Genomic DNA, 19979 nt, shown 5'->3' with positions numbered 1-19979 from the left:
TCAGTGATGGCGCTATCCTCCAGTGACCATTCTCTCCTCCATTCTCATGGTTCTCACACGACATAGAGAGAGACAGCTCGAACTCCTCACCTTACAGATGATGTACGGGCCGTTGAAGCTGAGAGCTGAAGTGGCCGAGCAGCTGATCTGGGTGAAAATGTTGGGTGAGGGCAGGCGATCGCAGTCCAAACAGCCTTCGTCCTCAGAGAAGGACGTCTGCCATTTTTGTTTCTTGTCCAGTTTAGCTTCAAAAGAAGAACTGGACCCAAGAAAACAAAGAGATGTTGACATTTTTTTGTAACATTAACATAGCATTTCGAAGAATGTAATTCTGTCATGTTCACAAATTAGAAACACATAAAGAAAATCCATGATTACACAATATATTAATATATAAATATAACTAATGATAACCAAAGTGCCTTCTAGCTAACCTCTAGTTCAGATAGCATTTGATAAATGAGCAGCCATGGGTTAGGGTATCTTACTCAAGGATGCTGTAAGGTTAGGCTTTGGAAATTGGGTGGGATCAAACCCAGTACCTTTGGGCTAGGAAATGAACACCCAATGCACGACACACTACCCTGCCACCTCTCCATACCCAGCATATATCCTGCATTGGCATAGGCCAACTTCCAAATGCTAAGTTTCGGAATTGCAGTCAGCAATGACAACGTTCAGCACAAAGATAGAGTAGAATATATTAGAAAGACAGCAGTGAAAACTATGACATTTGGTTTGCTTAAGGAGAGCAGATATTTTACCTGGAGGAGAAGCTGTCCAGGTGATTGACCCTACAGACATCCATGATCTCTTCCTCGTGTATAACAGGCTGGCAGGAAAATGTCTGTGAAGAGATCATTTTCACATCCGACAGTTCAGGCATATTTCTACCTTTTTCCAAAACGATGGAAACTTAATATCCCAGGACGTCACATTTCATCACCTTGCTCTCTAAAAAGAGTTTACTCTTGTTAGGAGAAGGGCCAGACTCTAACCACACCAACACTTTCCTGTTGAATCACATGACATAAGCACTTTTTCATTACCATAGGTGAACAGAACAGAACAGATTACACAGAACAGGTTACAGGAGCTGTTAGCGCACACACAAACACACACACACACACACACACACACACACACACACATACACACACACACACACACACACACACACACACACACACACACACACACACACACACACACACACACAATTTGCAGATCAGTTGGATTGGGCGAACGATGAAGAAACTTCATTGGAAAGGTGATGGCTGACTACTTTCACCTTCACATTCCCTTTCAGATAAGTGTTTCGACCACATCAGGTGAATAACTTTCCAAGGACTGCCCCGTCCACCAACACACATGAGACCCCTCAAATGAAGTAAAACAGAGTGAAAACATGAGGCAGGCAGCAGGAACGAATGAAGAAGACTGAAAGGAGTTAAGGTAGGGCTGACCTTCCACCAGCTTGTATGCCGAAGAAGAGGGCAATGCAGAGGAGAGCGGCCAGTACACATAGTCCGACGTAGAGGAGGGTCTCACGACACCAGGCAGAGCCTTACAGAAGAAACATGATGAAACATCTGCATGAGTTGACTAACAGAACGATGAAGAAGATGACGACGACGATGAGGAGGATGATGAAATCACAGATGATGAGTGCTATGAAGTGGCAACGACTTTAAAAGCACTGCCAATCATCCATCAAAACACGGCCAACCAATGACAAGATCATTAATATTACCGCAAAAACGGTTGTAACCATGCTCAGCGCCACAATGTGCTGAGCTTCAAAAGGTTTCACAAAGAGCAAGAAGATAAACTTGCATCATGGAGGTTGCGCCTTTGTGTGTGTGTGTGTGTGTGTGTGTGTGTGTGTGTGTGTGTGTGTGTGTGTGTGTGTGTGTGTGTGTGTGTGTGTTTTCTACCTGCATGTGAGGTCCACTCCTCTGGTTGGGTCCATTCAGAGGGGGGTCCGGCGTAGGGGGAGCCTTCCTTGGAGAACACGGCCCTAACCTGGACTTTGTAGCGCTGGGAAGGGTTCAGGGAGTCCCCTGTGATTTCCAGGGATTTTATTCCTTGCGCTATGTTCTTTAGGTGAGTGTCCTCCTGAGATAGTGTTTGAGGAATCAGAAAATGTCAGACAATTAAACTAGAATCTTTAACCGTAACAGAGATAACTATAAGACAACATTTTACTCTGTTGTAATCTTCTCTATTAGGTTCATTAGAAGACGTTTGTAATGAATTAAGTGGATTTAGAATACATAGGCTGGTAGGATTTGGTTGTCTCACGGATGCTATACAGGCTGATGACGTTTGGGAGCAAACCCAGTAACTTTCAGCTGGGAGTTGTATACCTCACACCTGTCCATGTTTTGACAGTGTTCTATGGACTTTTGGTGAGGGTCTAATATTAAAATAAAAACATTAAGTATTCAGATGTTCTTAACCCCCACCAAAAATCACCTTTAACTTTAAGAAACTGCATGATCCAATGTTCTTCGATGCAAAGCACTTGGCATACCTCATTAAGTGGGTTCCAGTATCGGACCTGATGACAGAGGTAGTCAGTGAGGACCGGTACTGAGGTAGGTTCCTCCCAATCAACGATCCAGTTCCTTCCGTTCTCTATCACTCTGACCCCCATTGGGGGATATGGAACGACTGCAAGAGAAAAGAAGGGTTTTTGGTCTGAAATAGAGATACATACATTCCGCAGACGGCAAAATGCGTCACACACTTTGATGACCACTGCCTCCCATCTCGCAATGGCAGTGGTTAAATAAAATATATATATATACAAAAGACAGCAACATAAATTGAATATAGTCTATAATGATAAGAAAAAGTGCAACCACAGTTTTGAAAGTGTCCAAAACTATCAATGTGCGTGTATGAATATGATTTATATGTGGTATAAATTTTCAGGAATGCAACACTTACTGGAATGCAGTGGCGTAATCTCACCGTTAGATGGAGACACGGTCACACAGTCTAGTTCTAGATATATATTCATTAAATTCTTATCTATCTTCAGCTCCGTAATCTCTCTCTCTATATATTATTAGAAGAAATTATATAAATAGAACAAATTATTGATAAAACCCTGCATAATTTAGCAAGCGGAATATTGACAATTTAGGAACCTTCCCTACATTGAAATGATATCGTTGTCGTCATATTAAACAACCTCAAGCGTTTTCATTAAGTGACCTTGAACGAAATCGAAGGGCACTGTGCATGTCGAACAGCTGTTTAAATAAAGATTTAATAAAATAATCGTACATATATATGTATCGATATAAAAAAAAGACATTGTCTCATTAACCAAATTCTTCACATTAGTTGCATTCTTTGTAACTTGTTTTTATGTGTTTATGGACGGAAACGGATCTGTTAATTCGATAAAACTGCAGAAGAGAATAAAATATTGCCGTCGAAAAGGTTGTACATAAGAAGAAAAAAACATGATTACTCTTTCCTTATCCTATGACATTTATTGTCTAGTTAATCGATATTGTGATATTATGCTCACTATTTTGGGTGGCCTTGAATGTCTTTGCGTTTAGCTCCGGGATGAGTTCCAGCTTGAGGTGTTCCAGATAAGAGGAGGTCAGGGAGCAGCTGTACCTCAACAGCGCCTCACTGTGGCGGTCGATTCGCGTGACCTCCTTGTGAACACAGCATCTCTTGGCGCTAAATAGAAACAGCAGCAGAAATAGCAGAAGAAGAAACAAGAGGGGGTAGATATTTATGATAGCATTCATGGGTTGTTCCGTCTATCCATATCCATATATTAGAATTTTGTATGAGTTGTATGATCGGTCCAAATTATTGGCATTTCTCAGTGTTTAATCAAATAAATCGCAGTGTGTTTATGTTTAAGTTTATATGCGTGCATATCATGACTGATTGCATTAATGTATGTATCAGTGGAGGCTTCTCCATTTAGGAGAGGGAGGAAGATCCTCCTTAACATTGTTGAGAATAAAAAATGTAGATTGCCCAGACTACTGTAATGAATTAATGGCCTTAAATATGACTACTTTAATGCCTTTGAATATATAATGTTCATTTCCCTGGGTAAAGGGACATTAGCACTCCCTATCGCCTATTGACAATTACATCAGGGAGGACGTTCCTCCCTCAGCCTCCATTGACTCCCATTCATTTCCCCGAAAGTACTGGAGGCCGGTGAATAACATGGGTTTCAATGGGAGAGAGGAGGAAAAATCAATTTGCGCTGCGCTATTAACCAATAAGCACGATCCGTGGCTGGTGAGCAGTGTTGCCCGATTGGGCAGATTTCCCACAAAATTGGGCAACTTTTAATCATGTTAGGCTGGAAAAATTATCATTGGGCGTGAAATCTGCCCAATCTGGTAACGCTGTCGATAACCGCTCTGCATTGTTGCTCAGTCTAAGAGACGCAAAGCAAGTGAAATCATTCTAGATTCTAACATTTGCAAATGAAGTGTACATTGGAAACAGAGGACATTGTTCATGTCTTAATACACAAAGCATTCCATTCATTGAGTTAGAGTGCTAAGTTAGCGACCAAAGAAAAAGGTAGACCACTTCCCAAAATCGAGATCACCAAAAGTAATGGCAACGTCAGTGTTGTGAGTGCTACATGGTTTGCTAGGTACTCATGGCTTACTTGTATCATTGCTAGCAATCGACTGTATTTCTGGCCCTGTTTGCTCTTGAATAATGGCAAATCTCCAACGTGGGCTGTTCATGGTTTCACTGATGTGAAAAATCTTGATAGGGCAACCAAACGCCACAAGTGTCAAGATTACGTTGGTGCTGCTATCCGACTTTCCTTGCTAGACACCATGCTTACAGATCAGGTTGTTGTGAAATAATGTTCTTGTTCTTTTACTAGTTTGTTACTCTGACCGTTCTGTTTGGTATTGTTGAAAGGGTGAATGATTCAGAGCATGGTGCATTTTAAATGGCATCACTTTTGATCTTGAGTCTTTTCTTAAAACAATTGTAACTGAAAAGAAATGTAGCTAAATAACAACCAATAACTTCAGTCATTGAGGTCAAAAATAGACCCAATGATTTAGATTTTTTTATTTACTTTTACAAATCAAGATTAGGCCTGATTTGACTAATGGGCTTTGCATCCTTTCCTTCTGCTCTTACAGTCCATTTCAAAGACATGCTGCCCACCAGCTTTCAAATTACAGTGATGCCACTGGTGACTTTGTATCAATTTTATTCACATAACTATCCCTCCCTACTATTTTGTAGTTCACCAAAACACCCTGAAACAACTTGAGTCTCACATTCTTATGCCACCAGACACCAACATTGCAAGCAGGCCAATGGCAACCAAGCGCGCAGTCCTTCAACCCTCACTTTAAAAACGACCAGCCGCCACTGGTATGTATGCAGGCATGTATGTACAGTGGGGCAAAAAAGTATTTAGTCAGACACCAATTGTGCAAGTTCTCCCACTTAAAAAGATGAGAGAGGCCTGTAATTTTCATCATAGGTATACCTCAGCTATGAGAGACAAAATGAAAAAAAAAAATCTCGAAAATCACATTGTCTGATTTTTAAAGAATGTATTTGCAAATTATGGTGGAAAATAAGTATTTGGTCAATAACAAAAGGTCATCTCAATACTTTGTTACATGCCCTTTGTTGGCAATGACAGAGGTCAAACGTTTTCTGTAAGTCTTTACAAGGTTTTCACACACTGCTGCTGGTATTTTGGCCCATTTCTCCATGCAGATCTCCTCTAGAGCAGTGATGTTTTAAGGCCTTCGCTGGGCAACACAGACTTTCAACTCCCTCCAAAGATTTTCTATGGGGTTGAGATCTGGAGACTGGCTAGGCCACTCCAAGACCTTGAAATGCTTCTTACGAAGCCACTCCTTCGTTGCCCGGGCGGTGTGTTTGGGGTCATTGTCATGCTGAAAGACCCAGCCACGTTTCATCTTCAGTGCCCTTGCTGATGGAAGGAGGTTTTCACTCAAAATCTCACGATACATGGCCCCATTCATTCTTTCCGTCACACGGATCAGACGTCCTGGTCCCTTGGCAGAAAAACAGGCCCAAAGCATGATGTTTCCACCCCCATGCTTCACTGTAGGTATGGTGTTCTTTGGATGCAACTCAGCATTCTTTCTCCTCCAAACACGACGAGTTGAGTTTTTACCAAAAAGTTCTATTTTGGTTTCATCTGACCATATGACATTCTCCCAATCCTGTTCTGGATCATCCAAATGCTCTCTAGCAAACTTCAAACGGGCCTGGACATGCACTGGCTTTAGCAGGGGGACACGTCTGGCACTGCAGGATTTGAGTCCCTGGCGGCGTAGTGTGTTAGTGATGGTAGCCTTTGTTACTTTGGTCCCAGCTCTCTGGAGGTCATTCACTAGGTCCCCCCGTGTGGTTCTGGGATTTTTGTTCACCGTTATTGTGATCATTTTGACCCCACAGGGTGAGATCTTGCGTGGAGCCCCAGATCGAGGGAGATTATCAGTGGTCTTGTATGTATTCCATTTCCTAATAATTGCTCCCACAGTTGATTTCTTCACACCAAGCTGCTTACCTATTGCAGATTCAGACTTCCCAGCCTGGTGCAGGTCTACAATTGTGTTTCTGGTGTCCTTTGACAGCTCTTTGGTCTTGGCCATAGTGGAGTTTGGAGTGTGACTGTTTGAGGTTGTGGACAGGTGTCTTTTATACTGATAAGGAGTTCAAACAGGTGCCATTAATACAGGTAACAAGTGGAGGACAGAGGAGCCTCTTAAAGAAGAAGTTACAGGTCTGTCACAGCCAGAAATCTTGCTGGTTTGTAGGTGACCAAATACTTATTTTCCACCATAATTTGCAAATAAATTCTTAAAAAATCAGACAATGTGATTTTCTGGATTTTTTTTTTTCATTTTGTCTCTCATAACTGAGGTATACCTATGATGAAAATTACAGGCCTCTCTCGTCTTTTTAAGTGGGAGAACTTGCACAATTGGTGGCTGACTAAATACTTTTTTGCCCCACTGTATGTATATATGTATGTATGACAGCACGTTTGTATGTATGTGTGTACACATCAACATATGTGTGTCTGTGTGTGTGTGTGTGTGTGTGTGTTTGCGTATGTGTGTGTGCAGGTGTGTGTTTGGGCTGTTGCTGCCACAAATTACGTTCCGGGGGAATTTTGGATATTGGGAGTGAACTTAATATTCTCTGTTGCGTCATAGACAAAAATGCAATGACCACAATGAAGGAAAAAGAAACCCCGCTTTGTAAATAGCAAAATACAGAAGTTACCTCCCTTTTTAAAAGCCCTCATCATCCCATTTGTGCCGCAATTCTACTTTCTTTACGATACCAATACCCCGAGCCCCCGTTCATCCCCTCGTGTACATGTTAACATGTATAGATGTATCTACATGTGTACACAACATGGTACACATGTAGCGTTTGTGTTGAGTCGTGTTGTGTTCCCTGACCACCGGCCCGAGGCATATCAGAGGTAGCCTGGGGGAGGCGGCGGTCCATGGGGAACAGGGCCCAGCTGCATCTCGTTATCCACTGTCAATTACCCCATACCTGCAGGGACACACCTGCGCCCGATCAGCAATCAACAGCTGCCCTTTGGAGGAACACGGAGCCGGGGCCGCCAAAGGATAGGCAGGAGGGGGCGGGCGGGAGTGAGGGGGATGGGGGGGACTGATGAGAGTGGCTTGACCCTGTCTGGCCGTCTGTGCGCCAGACAGACTGTACTGCCATGTGATTGAAGTGCAGCACCTTGTTCTCCTGCTGTCCCTGTCTATGGTTGTACCCGGGGTGTGTTGGGTCGGGGTGGAGTTGCTACACACAGGACAGGTTGTTAGAGTCCATGTGTTTTTTTGCTTTTTGGGGTGGGGGGCCTTTCTTTGAGCTGGTTCTTCATTATGTTTTATTCCAAACTGGTACTGTGTGTGTGTGTTTGTGTGTGTGTGTGTGTGTCTGTGTGTGTGTCTGTGTGTGTGTGTGTGTGTGTGTGTGTGTGTGCGTGCATGCGTGTGTATGTGAACATTTAAGTACATGTCTCAGTTTGCTACTAATCTGTCATTTAGCAGATGCTTGTATCCATTGTAACTAACCTTGAGTTCAGATGCATGCTGTTAAGTAGCAACTAGGTAGGTTGAATTGAAACCCAGAACGTTTTATCTTGGAATCGAACACACTAACCATGACACTATCCTGCTTGTTTGTGTGTGTATGCAAGGAAGGACGCACAGATCAACAGATTGGGCAAAAAAAGCTACACAAAATGTATCAAAGTAAGACAAAAGAAAGAAAACGCACACCTCCCCACACACACACACACAAAGGACTTACATGGTGTTTTGATGCTTGTGTTGGCATTCCACATGGTATTTTATGAAGTGAGCCTTCTCCTTGCTCAGCTCCCAGCTGCACGTCACTTTCTCCTCCCCGTCTAGCACGCACTGCAGGATGGGAGTCTGGTCCATGGCTATAGAAGTAACATAGGGATGGATTTGGCGAAAGCGAGAGAGAGAGAGATATTATGTGCTTAACCACATATAAATGAAGAATGACAACATTGTTAAAGAGACATTTCATTCCTAATGTCTGCGTGCGGACAAGGAAGGGGGACGACAGCGTGAAAAAAAGGAACTCTGAGCCTAAGAATACTTTTGAACGGCTAAAAAAAGACGATCCAGACGACGAGAGCAAATATGGGACAGATGTTTGACAAGAAAACCACCAGTTAAAAATGTATTTCTGACGAAAAGTATTTGGGGTTATTCCATTGATTACCAGAAACACACGACACACACACACACAATTTGGTAAATAACTCAAGTAATCAATTAATGTGTAATACAGGGAAATATAAATTCACTGTATTACAAACTGTATACCTTGTCACACACATCCTTAACACGTACTAATATACATGATTGGACGCACTACAAATAATGTTATATACAGTGGTCGAGTTGTAAAAAAAAGCCAGGTGGGATGGTGGATTTTAAGTTTTAGGGACAGACAGGGGCGTAGCCAGGATATTATTACTGTAGTGGGGGGTTGGGGGGAGACTCCATTGTCAAGGGGGGGGGGGGGGGGACTCCATTGTCAATATTTATTCATAATGTCAAAATATTACACAAATAAGAATAATAAGTCAAGGTTAGATCAAACTAATAGTGCATATATTTCAGCTTTCTTCAGAACGTTTCTGTTCGGGATTTTTTAATTAAAAAATATTTAAATTGAATTATATATATATTTTTTTTATCAGTCTCGGGTGGGCCAGTGGGGTGGCCAACCTCTCACCAGGGGGGGCCGTGGCCCCCATGTGGCTACGCCCCTGGGGACAGATCATTTGTGCTGATGACAGCGCATATGGTGGAAGACCAACGGTGTGATAATAATAATTATTATTATTATTATTATTATTATTATTATTATTAATAATATATTATTATATATTTTATCCCCCAAAACGCAGCTGATCGGACGCATCACACGATTCGGAGGCATGTATTGCATTTAAGGATTTTAAAAACTGATTCTTATTCTTTTTTTTCAAAAATGCATTCGGCAGAGGAGGGAGACAAGCGTTGCTCACGGGTTGGAATGAAAGGGACAAAAGGGGACAGATTTGCCAGCGGTAGCGATGTCTGAGATGCAGAGACAGCTTCAGGCTACCAGTGTCTGTCTTGTACGGTGTGGAATGAGAGCAAGCAGGCGCGCAGCACACGTGCCTGCGTGCTTGGGCAATAGCATACTGCCCGAGAATGCAGTAACGCTGTCAAATCGATCCCTGGGAAAAGTAACGTTGCGCCGAATTGAAAAAGGAAACCGCTATAATGAAATAGCGGTAATATTTCCACATTAATAGATAAAATAACAGGGGATGGGAAGGGGGGATGGCTGTTTCAGAAGGGGGATGATTTTGATCATTTTAATTCCAAAGGGGGATGCCATCCCCCTCATCCCCCCTCAACTCGAATACTGGCTACATAATATCAGGAAACACAAGTTGGAATGAAGAGATGAGGTGGCATTCCAGCGGTCTCTGATTTCTGACCTTCAGGAGTCTTCCACGTCACTAGGGGGCTCCACTCGCTCCAGAGCCCCCTGGTCACTCCCTTCGCCCTCACCCTGGCTTCGTACCAGCAACCTGGTTGATGTACCGGAAGATTCAGATGTTCATTCCAGAGTTCCAGATGGGTTTCTTTCAACGTCTCACTCTGAGAGAGAGAGAGGAAGAGAGTTATGTTTTTTACAAGAAACAGCGGTTTCCCAATTTCCTTCCTTTTCACAAGCGTGCCTTGTCATCGGGGGTTAACTGAGTCACATACGGATGTAGAGAGACAGAAAATGAGCTAGTGAGCGGGAGAATTCCACTGAATCCACACAATGCTTATAAAAGGCCCAAGGTTCATCCTACTTGAAGGCTTTTATTGTTGTGTCGATTAGATATTGTTGTGTCACGCAGTAGCATTACTTTATTTCTGGTTTATTCGCTTATTTTTCCACAACAGAATAACAGAATAAACATAGACATTTGTGACGGAGAAAACTATGTTCAACTAATTCTTTATAGAGAGGTTTTTTAATGACTTTGTGATGGGTTTTATAGGCAGTTGATTTTTTCAGATTTTAATGAAACACTGATTGTTGAATTCTCAAAAGGAGCTAGTGATACAGTGTTTCATTAAAATCGGAAAAAATCAACTGCCTATAAAACCCATCACAAAGACATTGTGCTTGCACACCGCCGGCGGCAACCGCCCAGATAACCGCCTCGCTGCCGGAGGGTTCAGCGCGGCGGTGTGAAGGGCCAGGCGTTTTCAAGAGCGGCTGCTGCTGCTGCCGCCGAAAGTTTCAACACGGGGAAAGCTGAGCGGTAGGGCAAAATATGTGCGCGGTCACGTGGGCGGCAACCGCTTCCTGGTCAACAGCCGCTTTGAAATGCATTGAAATGAATGGAGGCGGCGAGTTGCCGCGTGGCGGTGTGAAACCATTCAGTCTTTCCACATCATGTATCTCTTTGGTAATGGCCAGCCAGTCTATCAGAGTTGGCTGGCCCTCTTTACACCATTTACTCGTTATTACCTTCTTAGTCGCAGCTAGCAGAGGTTTAATAAGATATCAGACCTAAAGTAAATCAATTTATTCTCTGCCTTATTAGACCACACGATTTTAAAGCTAACATTAGTACCGCATTGGACCACACACAATTACTCGTGCTTACACCAGTTCTGAATACTTTCTGCTTCTTCACATAGAGTTGTCAAGACAACACCATATAAAGGTGTATGGTTCTGCGATTCCGACCCTATATATGTTGCTTCTATACCATGGCACCCATACAAATATAGATTGAAGATGGGGGCATCAAAACAAAGCTTCCTCAGTCCTTCTTTTGTATGATTTCCTGTGTCAGGTTACCTAAATACATACTTCCTGGGCAGCACATCCCCTCACATCACTTCCAACTTCACCCATAAATAATCCCTATCATTTACAATTGACTTACAGTTCCAGAATACATGAGTGTGATCCACTCCCTACACAGACTCCAGCAGGGCTGATGAAAACTGACTTTTAAGCAGCTTGCCCACTGCATCCGTCCGTCAACGGACGACGGAAGGCGTGTCTGACAGATGGGGGAGTGGTATTTGCCGACGGAGCCACGATCTGATTGGCTGACGGATCCGTTGCGACTGAAAAGTTACAATTTTCTCAACTTCTGAACGCAAAGAGACGGAGCCGACGGAACGGATGGACCCACAATGCATTTCGGGATCGCCTCATGCAAAGTCAATGAGATCCATCAACGGACGGATGCAGTGGGCAAGGGGTGTTATTCACACTACCTCCGTCCGTCGACTGATCTCATTGACTTTGCATGGGGCACTCGCGAAATGCATTGTGGGTACGTCCGTCCATTAGGCTCTGTGATCGCGTCAAAAAGTTGAGGAATGTTCAACTTTTCAGGCAGCTGCGGATCCGTCGGCCAATCAGATCGCCGTTATGCAAATAAACTCCACGCGTTTCCTGGATCCATTTTGCAATAACAAGCAGGATGAAGCAGGAAAAATCTGGCCGTTATATTTGTTTAAAGAAATTTGGAATGATAGGATTGTTTTTAGCCATACGTTGTTTGTGTCATCCTTTGTATTTATACCCACACATCGGCTACACGCGTCCGTTGTCGGACTCATGTAGTGTGAACAAGGCGTCACGCCTTGTTCACACTACATGCGCCCGTCAACGGATGGCCGAGGGCGTGTCTGACGTATAGGGGACTAGTCTCTGTAGACGCATACTGCAGTCAATCAAATCGCTTCCCGCTACAAAGTCGATGTGTGGATACAAATACAAAAGATGACACAAACAACAGGTGACTAGAAACAATCCTATCATTCCACATTTCTTTAAAAAAATATAACGCCCGGATTTTTAATGCTTCTTCCTGCTTGTTATTGCAAAATGGATCCAGGAAACGCGTGGAGTGTATTTGCATATCCACGATCTGATTGGCCGACGGATCCGCCGCTGCCTGAAAAGTTGAACATTTCTCAACTTTTTGACGCAGGCCACGGAGCCTAATGGACGGACGGACCCACAATGCATTTCGCGAGTGCCCCATGCAAAGACAATGAGATCCGTTGACGGACGGAGGTAGCGTGAACAAGGCATTAGGCTTGGAAGCGATGAAGTATTTGACTGTATATTCCAAGACAATACTTCCACATACTAGAGCTAGAGGTTGTTTGTTTATCTTAACTATATTATACAATGTCTTCCTTTGATATACACATTTTGAGTTACCTTTGATCTCTAATATACAATATAGTTGTTCCTCTCCTCCTTCCTCCCTTAATCAAACTTCACTTTACCAACACTTTACCTTGAAGCATTACTAAGCACCACAACCACTCCTTTTAGTTCACAAGGAAACCTGGTTTGATCTAAAAATAATATCCAATTTGCAGATACCTTAAATCATATTCTCTCTTTAATTTTTGAAAGCTTTTTATTTTGCCCTTAATTATTGCCAAGTTTATTATTGCTACGCCTCTCTGTGCCCATTATTTGAATATTTAATCAAGGATCCCTGGTTTGAAATTGGAATCACAAGCCATCCACCTGGGCAGTTTTACCTTGTTTGAATTATATTTGTTAATTCATGTATAACAGATTTCCAAGCAAAAAATATCCATATTTGAGTCCCTTTCTCTTTACATCTCTCCGAACAACAGCAATGTTGGGTGATGTCATTTCTGTTTGAATTTGAAGCGAGATCCCAAACAAACAGAGCCAGCTCACCCCTCTCGTGCATCCAGTAAAAACTATCATGAACGTAGCGCAAAACCCCACAACACCCATTCCCATGTCGTTCATTGGTTGGAATACTATCTATTTTTGGTTTTGAGTGGTTGGTAGTATCATTTGTTTTTGTGTAGGATCTCGGCGCATAGGCTGCCTACAGAGACGCAGTTTTTTGACGGCCTGCTTATGGGGCGGGCAGCTAGTGGATCGTGACGAAAGATCAGATGAATGTGATAATTTGGTTTCGGCCTAGAATCGCTGACACAACCTTTAAGTCAATATCTTGTCATTTTGTAGTGCATTTTGCATCACACCGATCACCTATTTATTGGTTTCTTTTCTTTCCAAATTAGCCTCACGATTTTGTTTTGGCCATATATTTCACAATTTCCTGGTTTAGAGACATACATTTGCTTCATATTTCTTTTTATAATTTATTCGTAATAATTATTCCTAGATATTTAATTTTTGGTGTTGATATCAGGATATAGTCCTTGAACAGCCTCAGTTTGTGTTTTGTGCTGCTCAGCTCCACCACTTTGTAAACCTTATTTTGACAAATTGCTTGTTCCAAGGCCTCAATGAAAATTGCAAAAAGGCTGGGCAATAGACAACATCCCTGTCTAGTCAATCTCTCCAACTTCAACAAATTTGTTTACCATTTATTTTTTATCCTATCAGATATATTGATATATATTGTTTTGGTGCAGTTAACTGAAAATCTGATTGGTCCTCAATAACAAATTCTGACAAGAAGGTCTTGAATCTTTCAGATATAATGTATCTAGCTTTTCTAGTTGCAGAGGTATTGATGGCCTTTGGTTTTCACAATGTTTTTTAACACACAGTAACGTTCAATTAATTTAGCTTCCAATAAATTGAATTGTGAACTTATATAAGTTCATTTATTAAACAAACATATTGGAATAATGATGGCAAAAATAAAGACCTGTAAGGGTTTATGTGTCTGTAGAGAACATATATGAACGTTATTACTTTTATTCATTTGTTTATGGATTTGTATTTACGTGTATTTTTGGGAGAGTGATGGTGTTTACAGTGATGCAATGCCTACTTTCCAACTATCCTGGCCCTCTATCCTGTAGTTCAGCTGGTAGGTCAGATTGTGGCTGAGACGAGATGAGACTGGGTAGGGGCTCAACCACTGGATCAGCCGCTCTCCTTTCTCCGAAATATGGACGGACAGATTGAGCGGCGGATGCACTCTCACTGTTCAAAAACAATGAAACACGTCACCTCATGAGATACAATTTAAGTTGCTTGAATAAAGTTGTATTTAAGCTGTTAAGAAGATGTATTTTATCCAAAGCCAATGACAATGATTTCAAAGATGTGCCAATATTAAGGGGCAGGTCTTGGGTTAGGGGGCTTCTAACTCAAGGACCCTTGTCTGCCTACAGGCTACGGTGGAGGTATTGGGGATCGACGATTGAAACCCAGTAAGGTTCGCCTGGGTTTCGGTCCCCCCTAGCCACTACATCTAAATCCTGCCCCCCACATCCCCATAACATGGTTTTGATAAAAGTGCCTGCTCAATTATTTAATAGATTAGATAGTAAACAGGTACCAAGGTATCAAGGCTACCAGACAGGGTTGTTGGGTGACTATTGTGTTTCATTAATGAGTAGTTCTCACGTTGCTGGGAAAGGTCCAGACTGCGGTGCGATGAGAAACAGGAAGTGGCTTTCAGGGTTTTGAAGAAGAACGTATGCTTGATTGCGATAACAAAAACGGAAGCATTGAATCGGCATCGCATCAGCCGGTGCTTGTCATCGTGAGGGCCGGGTGGTCCGTCGAGGGGCTCACACATTGACTCCCTGCAACAACATGGACATCAAGTCGGATTGATCACCGATAGCCGATCAATCAATTGAGATGGATAATTATTGGGAGCAAATTAAACAGCCAAATACATTCAAATGAAATATTTTCAACTCATTTTTTCTATCTCTCTCTCCCTATCCCTCTCTATCGCTCTCTGTAATTTTTTTAGGAAGATTTCCTTCAGTATGTAGTTCCTCTGGATGGATGCCCTCCCCTGTAATATGGAATGACTGTACATGAGTAAACCAACAAATAATAATAGAGGAAATGAAAAGTGGAAACACTCTAATCTGGGAGATGACTGTTGCTGATCTGAGCAGTTCGAGAATGAAGAAGTTACAATGCAAAGTAGTTGCTGCTTTCACAATGGCACATCAGAATAGATAGATAAAGAAAGACAGAAATACTCAAGCTGCTCCTTCCTTTTGTCGACTTCTTCTTAAACCTTTAACCTAAATTCCAGTGTAGCAGCTGAACTTTCTGTCTCTTTGGATTCCTGCTCTTTCAAATCTGTCCTATCAAAACCGAAACTATCTTGTATCCATCATCCTCCCTTACTTACTCCCTATTGCTACCAGTGGCATGGTCGGCGATTGGCAACGCCTTAGCATGCGAGCGTTGCTTAGCCCTGTGTCAAACCATAAGGAAATGCCCATTGAAAAACGCTTCAGACGGGCCGACTTTACAGACCCAATTAGCAAAGTACATATGGTGGGGCTGTTCAAAGCTATCCACCTCTTACTCCATCGCTTCATCCCTCTCTCCCCCGGTCCTTTACATATTATTTCTCTCTCTCTCTCTCTCTCTCTCTCTCTCTCTCTCTCTCTCTCTCTCTCTCTCACTTTCTCTCTTACAAGTTAATTACTTGTTAGTCTCAAAGCTGACAATAATCTTTGACACCTACCAACCCTAGTCCCCAAAAGCGCAAATTAAAACTCCTTACGAAGGAATAAACCTTGAGAAATAAGGCAGAGTTAGGGATCCCTCCTTTTATGGATGGTTAGAAGTGCAGCTGGTGCCATCATTGACATATAGAATACATTAAATCTCTCTCTCTCTCTCTCTCTCTCTCTCTCTCTCTCTCTCTCTCTCTCCCTCTCCCTCTCTCTCTCTACCTGTTGTTAAGGGGATTCCAGTTCCAGAGTTCCAAGGGCATGTTTTTCTGGGTGCTCAGCTCCTCCCTCCACTGGCAATCGACTTTGGACTTGTAGTCATTATAGCACTGAAGTGACTCAAACTCAGGTGACACTGAGGGGTAGAACAAGGAGGAAGGCAGTGATAAATGTTAATATTTAGTATTTATTACGGGGCTAGAAATGAACACCTTACCCGAGTTTAATCGTTTATTTTACTCTTTGTAGTATCATATTTTTGAGCTAATTTATACTCGTTCGTCGTACGTATTATCTTCCTGTTCATTGTCATACCCTTGACAATGTGATATTGGAGTGTTAGAAGATTGTTCCAAGAAAAACAAGCATCATCATTGCATATGCTGAGATCAGGGTGTACAGGATTATCAGTTAAAGATCCAGCATGGAAATTCAAGAGAAGGAGCATGAGAATGGAAAAAGCTATATGGTTAACGTCAGGTTATACTTTGACTACCCTCACAGTCACACCCGTTAACTCTCAAACCCTAATGTCGAGCCTCACCATCACACCTAACCCCCTTCAGCGGTCAACACATGATGAGCTTTTTTAGTGTCCGCATTGCGAGCATTGCAAATGTTTTCCCAGTTAAGCGCAGCCTAACGTTAAAACTTGACTTGGTGTAGCGGACAGCTCAGATTCTCTATCAATTCTCGATGACCCATTGACCCATTGCACATCCAATCAGAGTACAGCTTTATTTTACCTGTATCCCTAATCCCTCAACCTACCCCTTTCTAACTATATCCCTTAAAACTCTTATCCTAACTACCACCCTAACCTAAAACCTGGACCCCTGAACCAGACTCTCTAACCCTTACCTCACATTACCCTTCAATGAAAGCCCTATGAGAGTTTGAGCCTGAAGTAGACTGAGAGTTTGCGCTGTTTGAATACAAGCAAGGCTTACCACCATGGAAGTTGCTATCATAGAGAGTACAGTTATGTGGACCAGAGCAGAAAACCAGGAGTGGGAGAACAGCACAGAAAAGAGCCCAACTGGGATTCATGATTCCTGGGGAACGTCAGGAAGGTAGAGCCCCTGGTCGGGATTGGCCCTTCTTAACCCAAGGTATTTCTCTGTTATTTATCCATATCTGTTGTTAGAGAGAGAGAGAGAGAGAGAGAGAGAGAGAGAGAGAGATGGCAAAAGTAGAAATTAATTAAAGGACACATATTATTGCAATGTAATGAAAAACCCATATGACATGTAAGGGAGTGCGTTTTGCATCATGGCACTTCCCTTCTTGAGGACCCAGGATGTAGCCGTATTATGAGCAACATCTGGTGAGCTGTTGTTCCTCTTACTACTATCTATTACTTTGTGTGAGCTGTAAGATATAGAATCAACTGACAATATATTGCACTTTGCGTTGATCTTGGAAACTGTGTAGATTAACCTTCCCGGACCAAGAAGAATTAGAAGAGGAGAGGAACAACCATAACGACAAGGAAAATAAATGATGTTTTTGGAAAAAAAAAAAAAAAAAGTAAAATCCAAAACTTCTAACTGAAATAGATATTGCCCCAGTGGGAGTCCCTCCAGATCTCTCACTAATAATCAATGTTTCCTAGGCGTTCTTTGTTTTGAAATGGTAATGCTTCAGGATGGAGGAATGGGGTAAACCTGTCCCTGTACATCCTTATAGTACGTTGTTAGTTAAATACCATGATATTGCTTCAACAACATCTTCTTCTTCTTCTTCTTCTTCTCGTTCTGGGTACATCCACAGCAGACCTGAAGTGAAAGAGATTGTAAATCGTTGCAGCAGTAGGAGGGACCAGAGCAGACAGGTGAGTGGTGTGACTGTAAGGTGGATTTGGAGAAGCCAACAGGTTAGTCTAGCCGATAAGACTCTGCACCCCCTCCAAGGCCAGGTGGTGGAAGGGGTGGTGGTGGTGGTATTGGTGTCGGGTGTTCTTCCAACTGCTGATAAAGTACAGCAAGAACCTACATCCTTTAACGGGTAGGCTGACCCGGTGTTCCGCTTCATGCAGGGCTTTAGAGCATTATTATCCCTTGTACCTCCTTCCCATATATTGAGACGATGTCCCGCATTTTGATTGGCTCTCGTGTTCAAAAGTACAAGCACTGCAGTAATGAAGCTTTTCTTAAATCTGGCATCCGTCCAATAGCTGTGAAGAAAGCCGCAGAGGCTGTTTATGATGTCAGTCAAACTGCAGAAGGTGCGTCATCTGCATAGCTTCTGACTTTGTGGTGACTCCCAAATTTCCCAGAAATTGGGAGTCCCCACAAAGATTTAGGCGGAATAAGTAAGAAACTACCACAAAGAAATTCAACAACAAAGACTTCAAAACTACTTATAACTGGGTGAAGCTGCTGCAAGACCGTTCTCAGAGAATTATTTTCTTCAATGTTCCCGAATAAGAAAGACAGATCAAAACTTGAGACTATCCCTATGCATTGGTAAAAGTCCCAAACAAACATACCCTTCTCCCACCCTTGGTTTGTTGGGATGTTGTCACCCTATTTACATGTCTTGACTTATTTGATCAACTGAAATTCCCCAAAATCTGGGGTTCTGGCACAGTAGTTTTGAGTTGACATATATTTGCCTTGTTTACCGCAACAATCATTTCAACAATTGTCTAAATGTCTTAAAGTCTATTGTGTCATTGTAATGAGGTCCATTGATGCAGGTCACCTAGGGGGCTACCATACTCCACCTAGGTGGCTTTGACTGGGCTTCTCCATAACTAGGACGCAGGGTGGTGATGTTGGAGACTATTGCCAAGGTTCAGTATAATATACAGAGCAGGAGGTGTAACGTGCTACCATTCCGGAGATCTCCTTGAGTTTGTGTGGTGATGGCTGGTTTAACCTCTACACACTGATTTCTCAATTCACAGGTGTACAGCTCCACCCAGCCACAGAGTCCGATCAGTCTGTCTGAGCGGTGAGTCTGCTTAAACCAGCCATCCTCCACACACACTCCCATAGTCATATTAGTTGCCCTCGCTTGTCATTTTGAATTCAGCTCATAAATAGAAGAAAACCCACATTGAATAGTTTGCTTTCTGCTCAGCTTAAATCCTTCCAAAAAAACAGATGTCACAAAAATATTTGTATGCCAAATTGAAAGCATATGAATCTGTTAACTAAAGAAACAAAGGCGTAAATATTCAAATGGGTTACCGACCTTAAATTATGAGGCCATATTTTTTCCTCTGGCGTCTATGTATGTCTTCCTCTTCCATCTGACTGTCCCTCTGTATATTATGACTTCTTATGGTAAAAAGCGTATGTGAGGGCTTGCCAAAAATGAACATTTCAGAGAGACCAGACAAGGTTCCTCTTTTCTGTCCTGGGTAGGCTAAGTGCGAAAATGTGGACTTGCCTCCTTGTTCAGAAATGTTGAGATGTCACAACAGTGCTGTCAGCTTTATTGTTTATTATGGACATGACATAGTTCTGGGAAGGAGTGTTCTGATTGGCTGTTCATTTAATAACTAAATTATACCAGGACATATCATTAAAGGGTTAGTTCAGGGTCAGCTCCACAACGCAACTTAATACACCTTCCAGATAATGTAAACACAGATTTAAGTGTGTATATCTGCGATAAACTACATTAAAAAGAAAAATGAACAAATTTTATAAGCAGTTACTATGGTACTTTTTTGTT

The 19979-nt window shown here is 42.3% G+C and overlaps 1 protein-coding gene across 2 annotated transcripts in view; it reads right to left on the bottom strand.

The window, feature by feature from the left end:
• Window positions 1-19605, bottom strand: part of csf2rb (colony stimulating factor 2 receptor subunit beta) — a 21105-nt gene extending 1500 nt beyond the window's left edge. The window contains exons 1-15 of one of the 2 annotated variants that reach the window (XM_079746934.1): window positions 19494-19605; window positions 18001-18070; window positions 17243-17429; window positions 16296-16428; window positions 14992-15173; window positions 14411-14565; window positions 10082-10244; window positions 8362-8497; window positions 3548-3708; window positions 2537-2676; window positions 1938-2118; window positions 1467-1566; window positions 947-1013; window positions 765-847; window positions 91-259 (exon numbers count right to left, since the gene is read on the bottom strand). In XM_079746934.1, the coding sequence (XP_079603060.1) occupies window positions 91-259; window positions 765-847; window positions 947-1013; window positions 1467-1566; window positions 1938-2118; window positions 2537-2676; window positions 3548-3708; window positions 8362-8497; window positions 10082-10244; window positions 14411-14565; window positions 14992-15173; window positions 16296-16428; window positions 17243-17342 (1770 nt within the window). In that variant the 5' untranslated portion in view covers window positions 17343-17429; window positions 18001-18070; window positions 19494-19605. The remainder of the gene's footprint in view (window positions 1-90; window positions 260-764; window positions 848-946; window positions 1014-1466; window positions 1567-1937; window positions 2119-2536; window positions 2677-3547; window positions 3709-8361; window positions 8498-10081; window positions 10245-14410; window positions 14566-14991; window positions 15174-16295; window positions 16429-17242; window positions 17430-18000; window positions 18071-19493) is intronic. The other variant, XM_079746935.1, reaches the window with a different exon arrangement.
• Between the last annotated feature and the right edge of the window lie 374 nt (window positions 19606-19979).

Source organism: Pollachius pollachius (assembly GCF_949987615.1).
Source record: "Pollachius pollachius genome assembly, chromosome: 11".
Lineage (NCBI taxonomy): Eukaryota > Metazoa > Chordata > Actinopteri > Gadiformes > Gadidae > Pollachius > Pollachius pollachius.
This window is presented reverse-complemented; position numbering and strand designations above follow the sequence as displayed.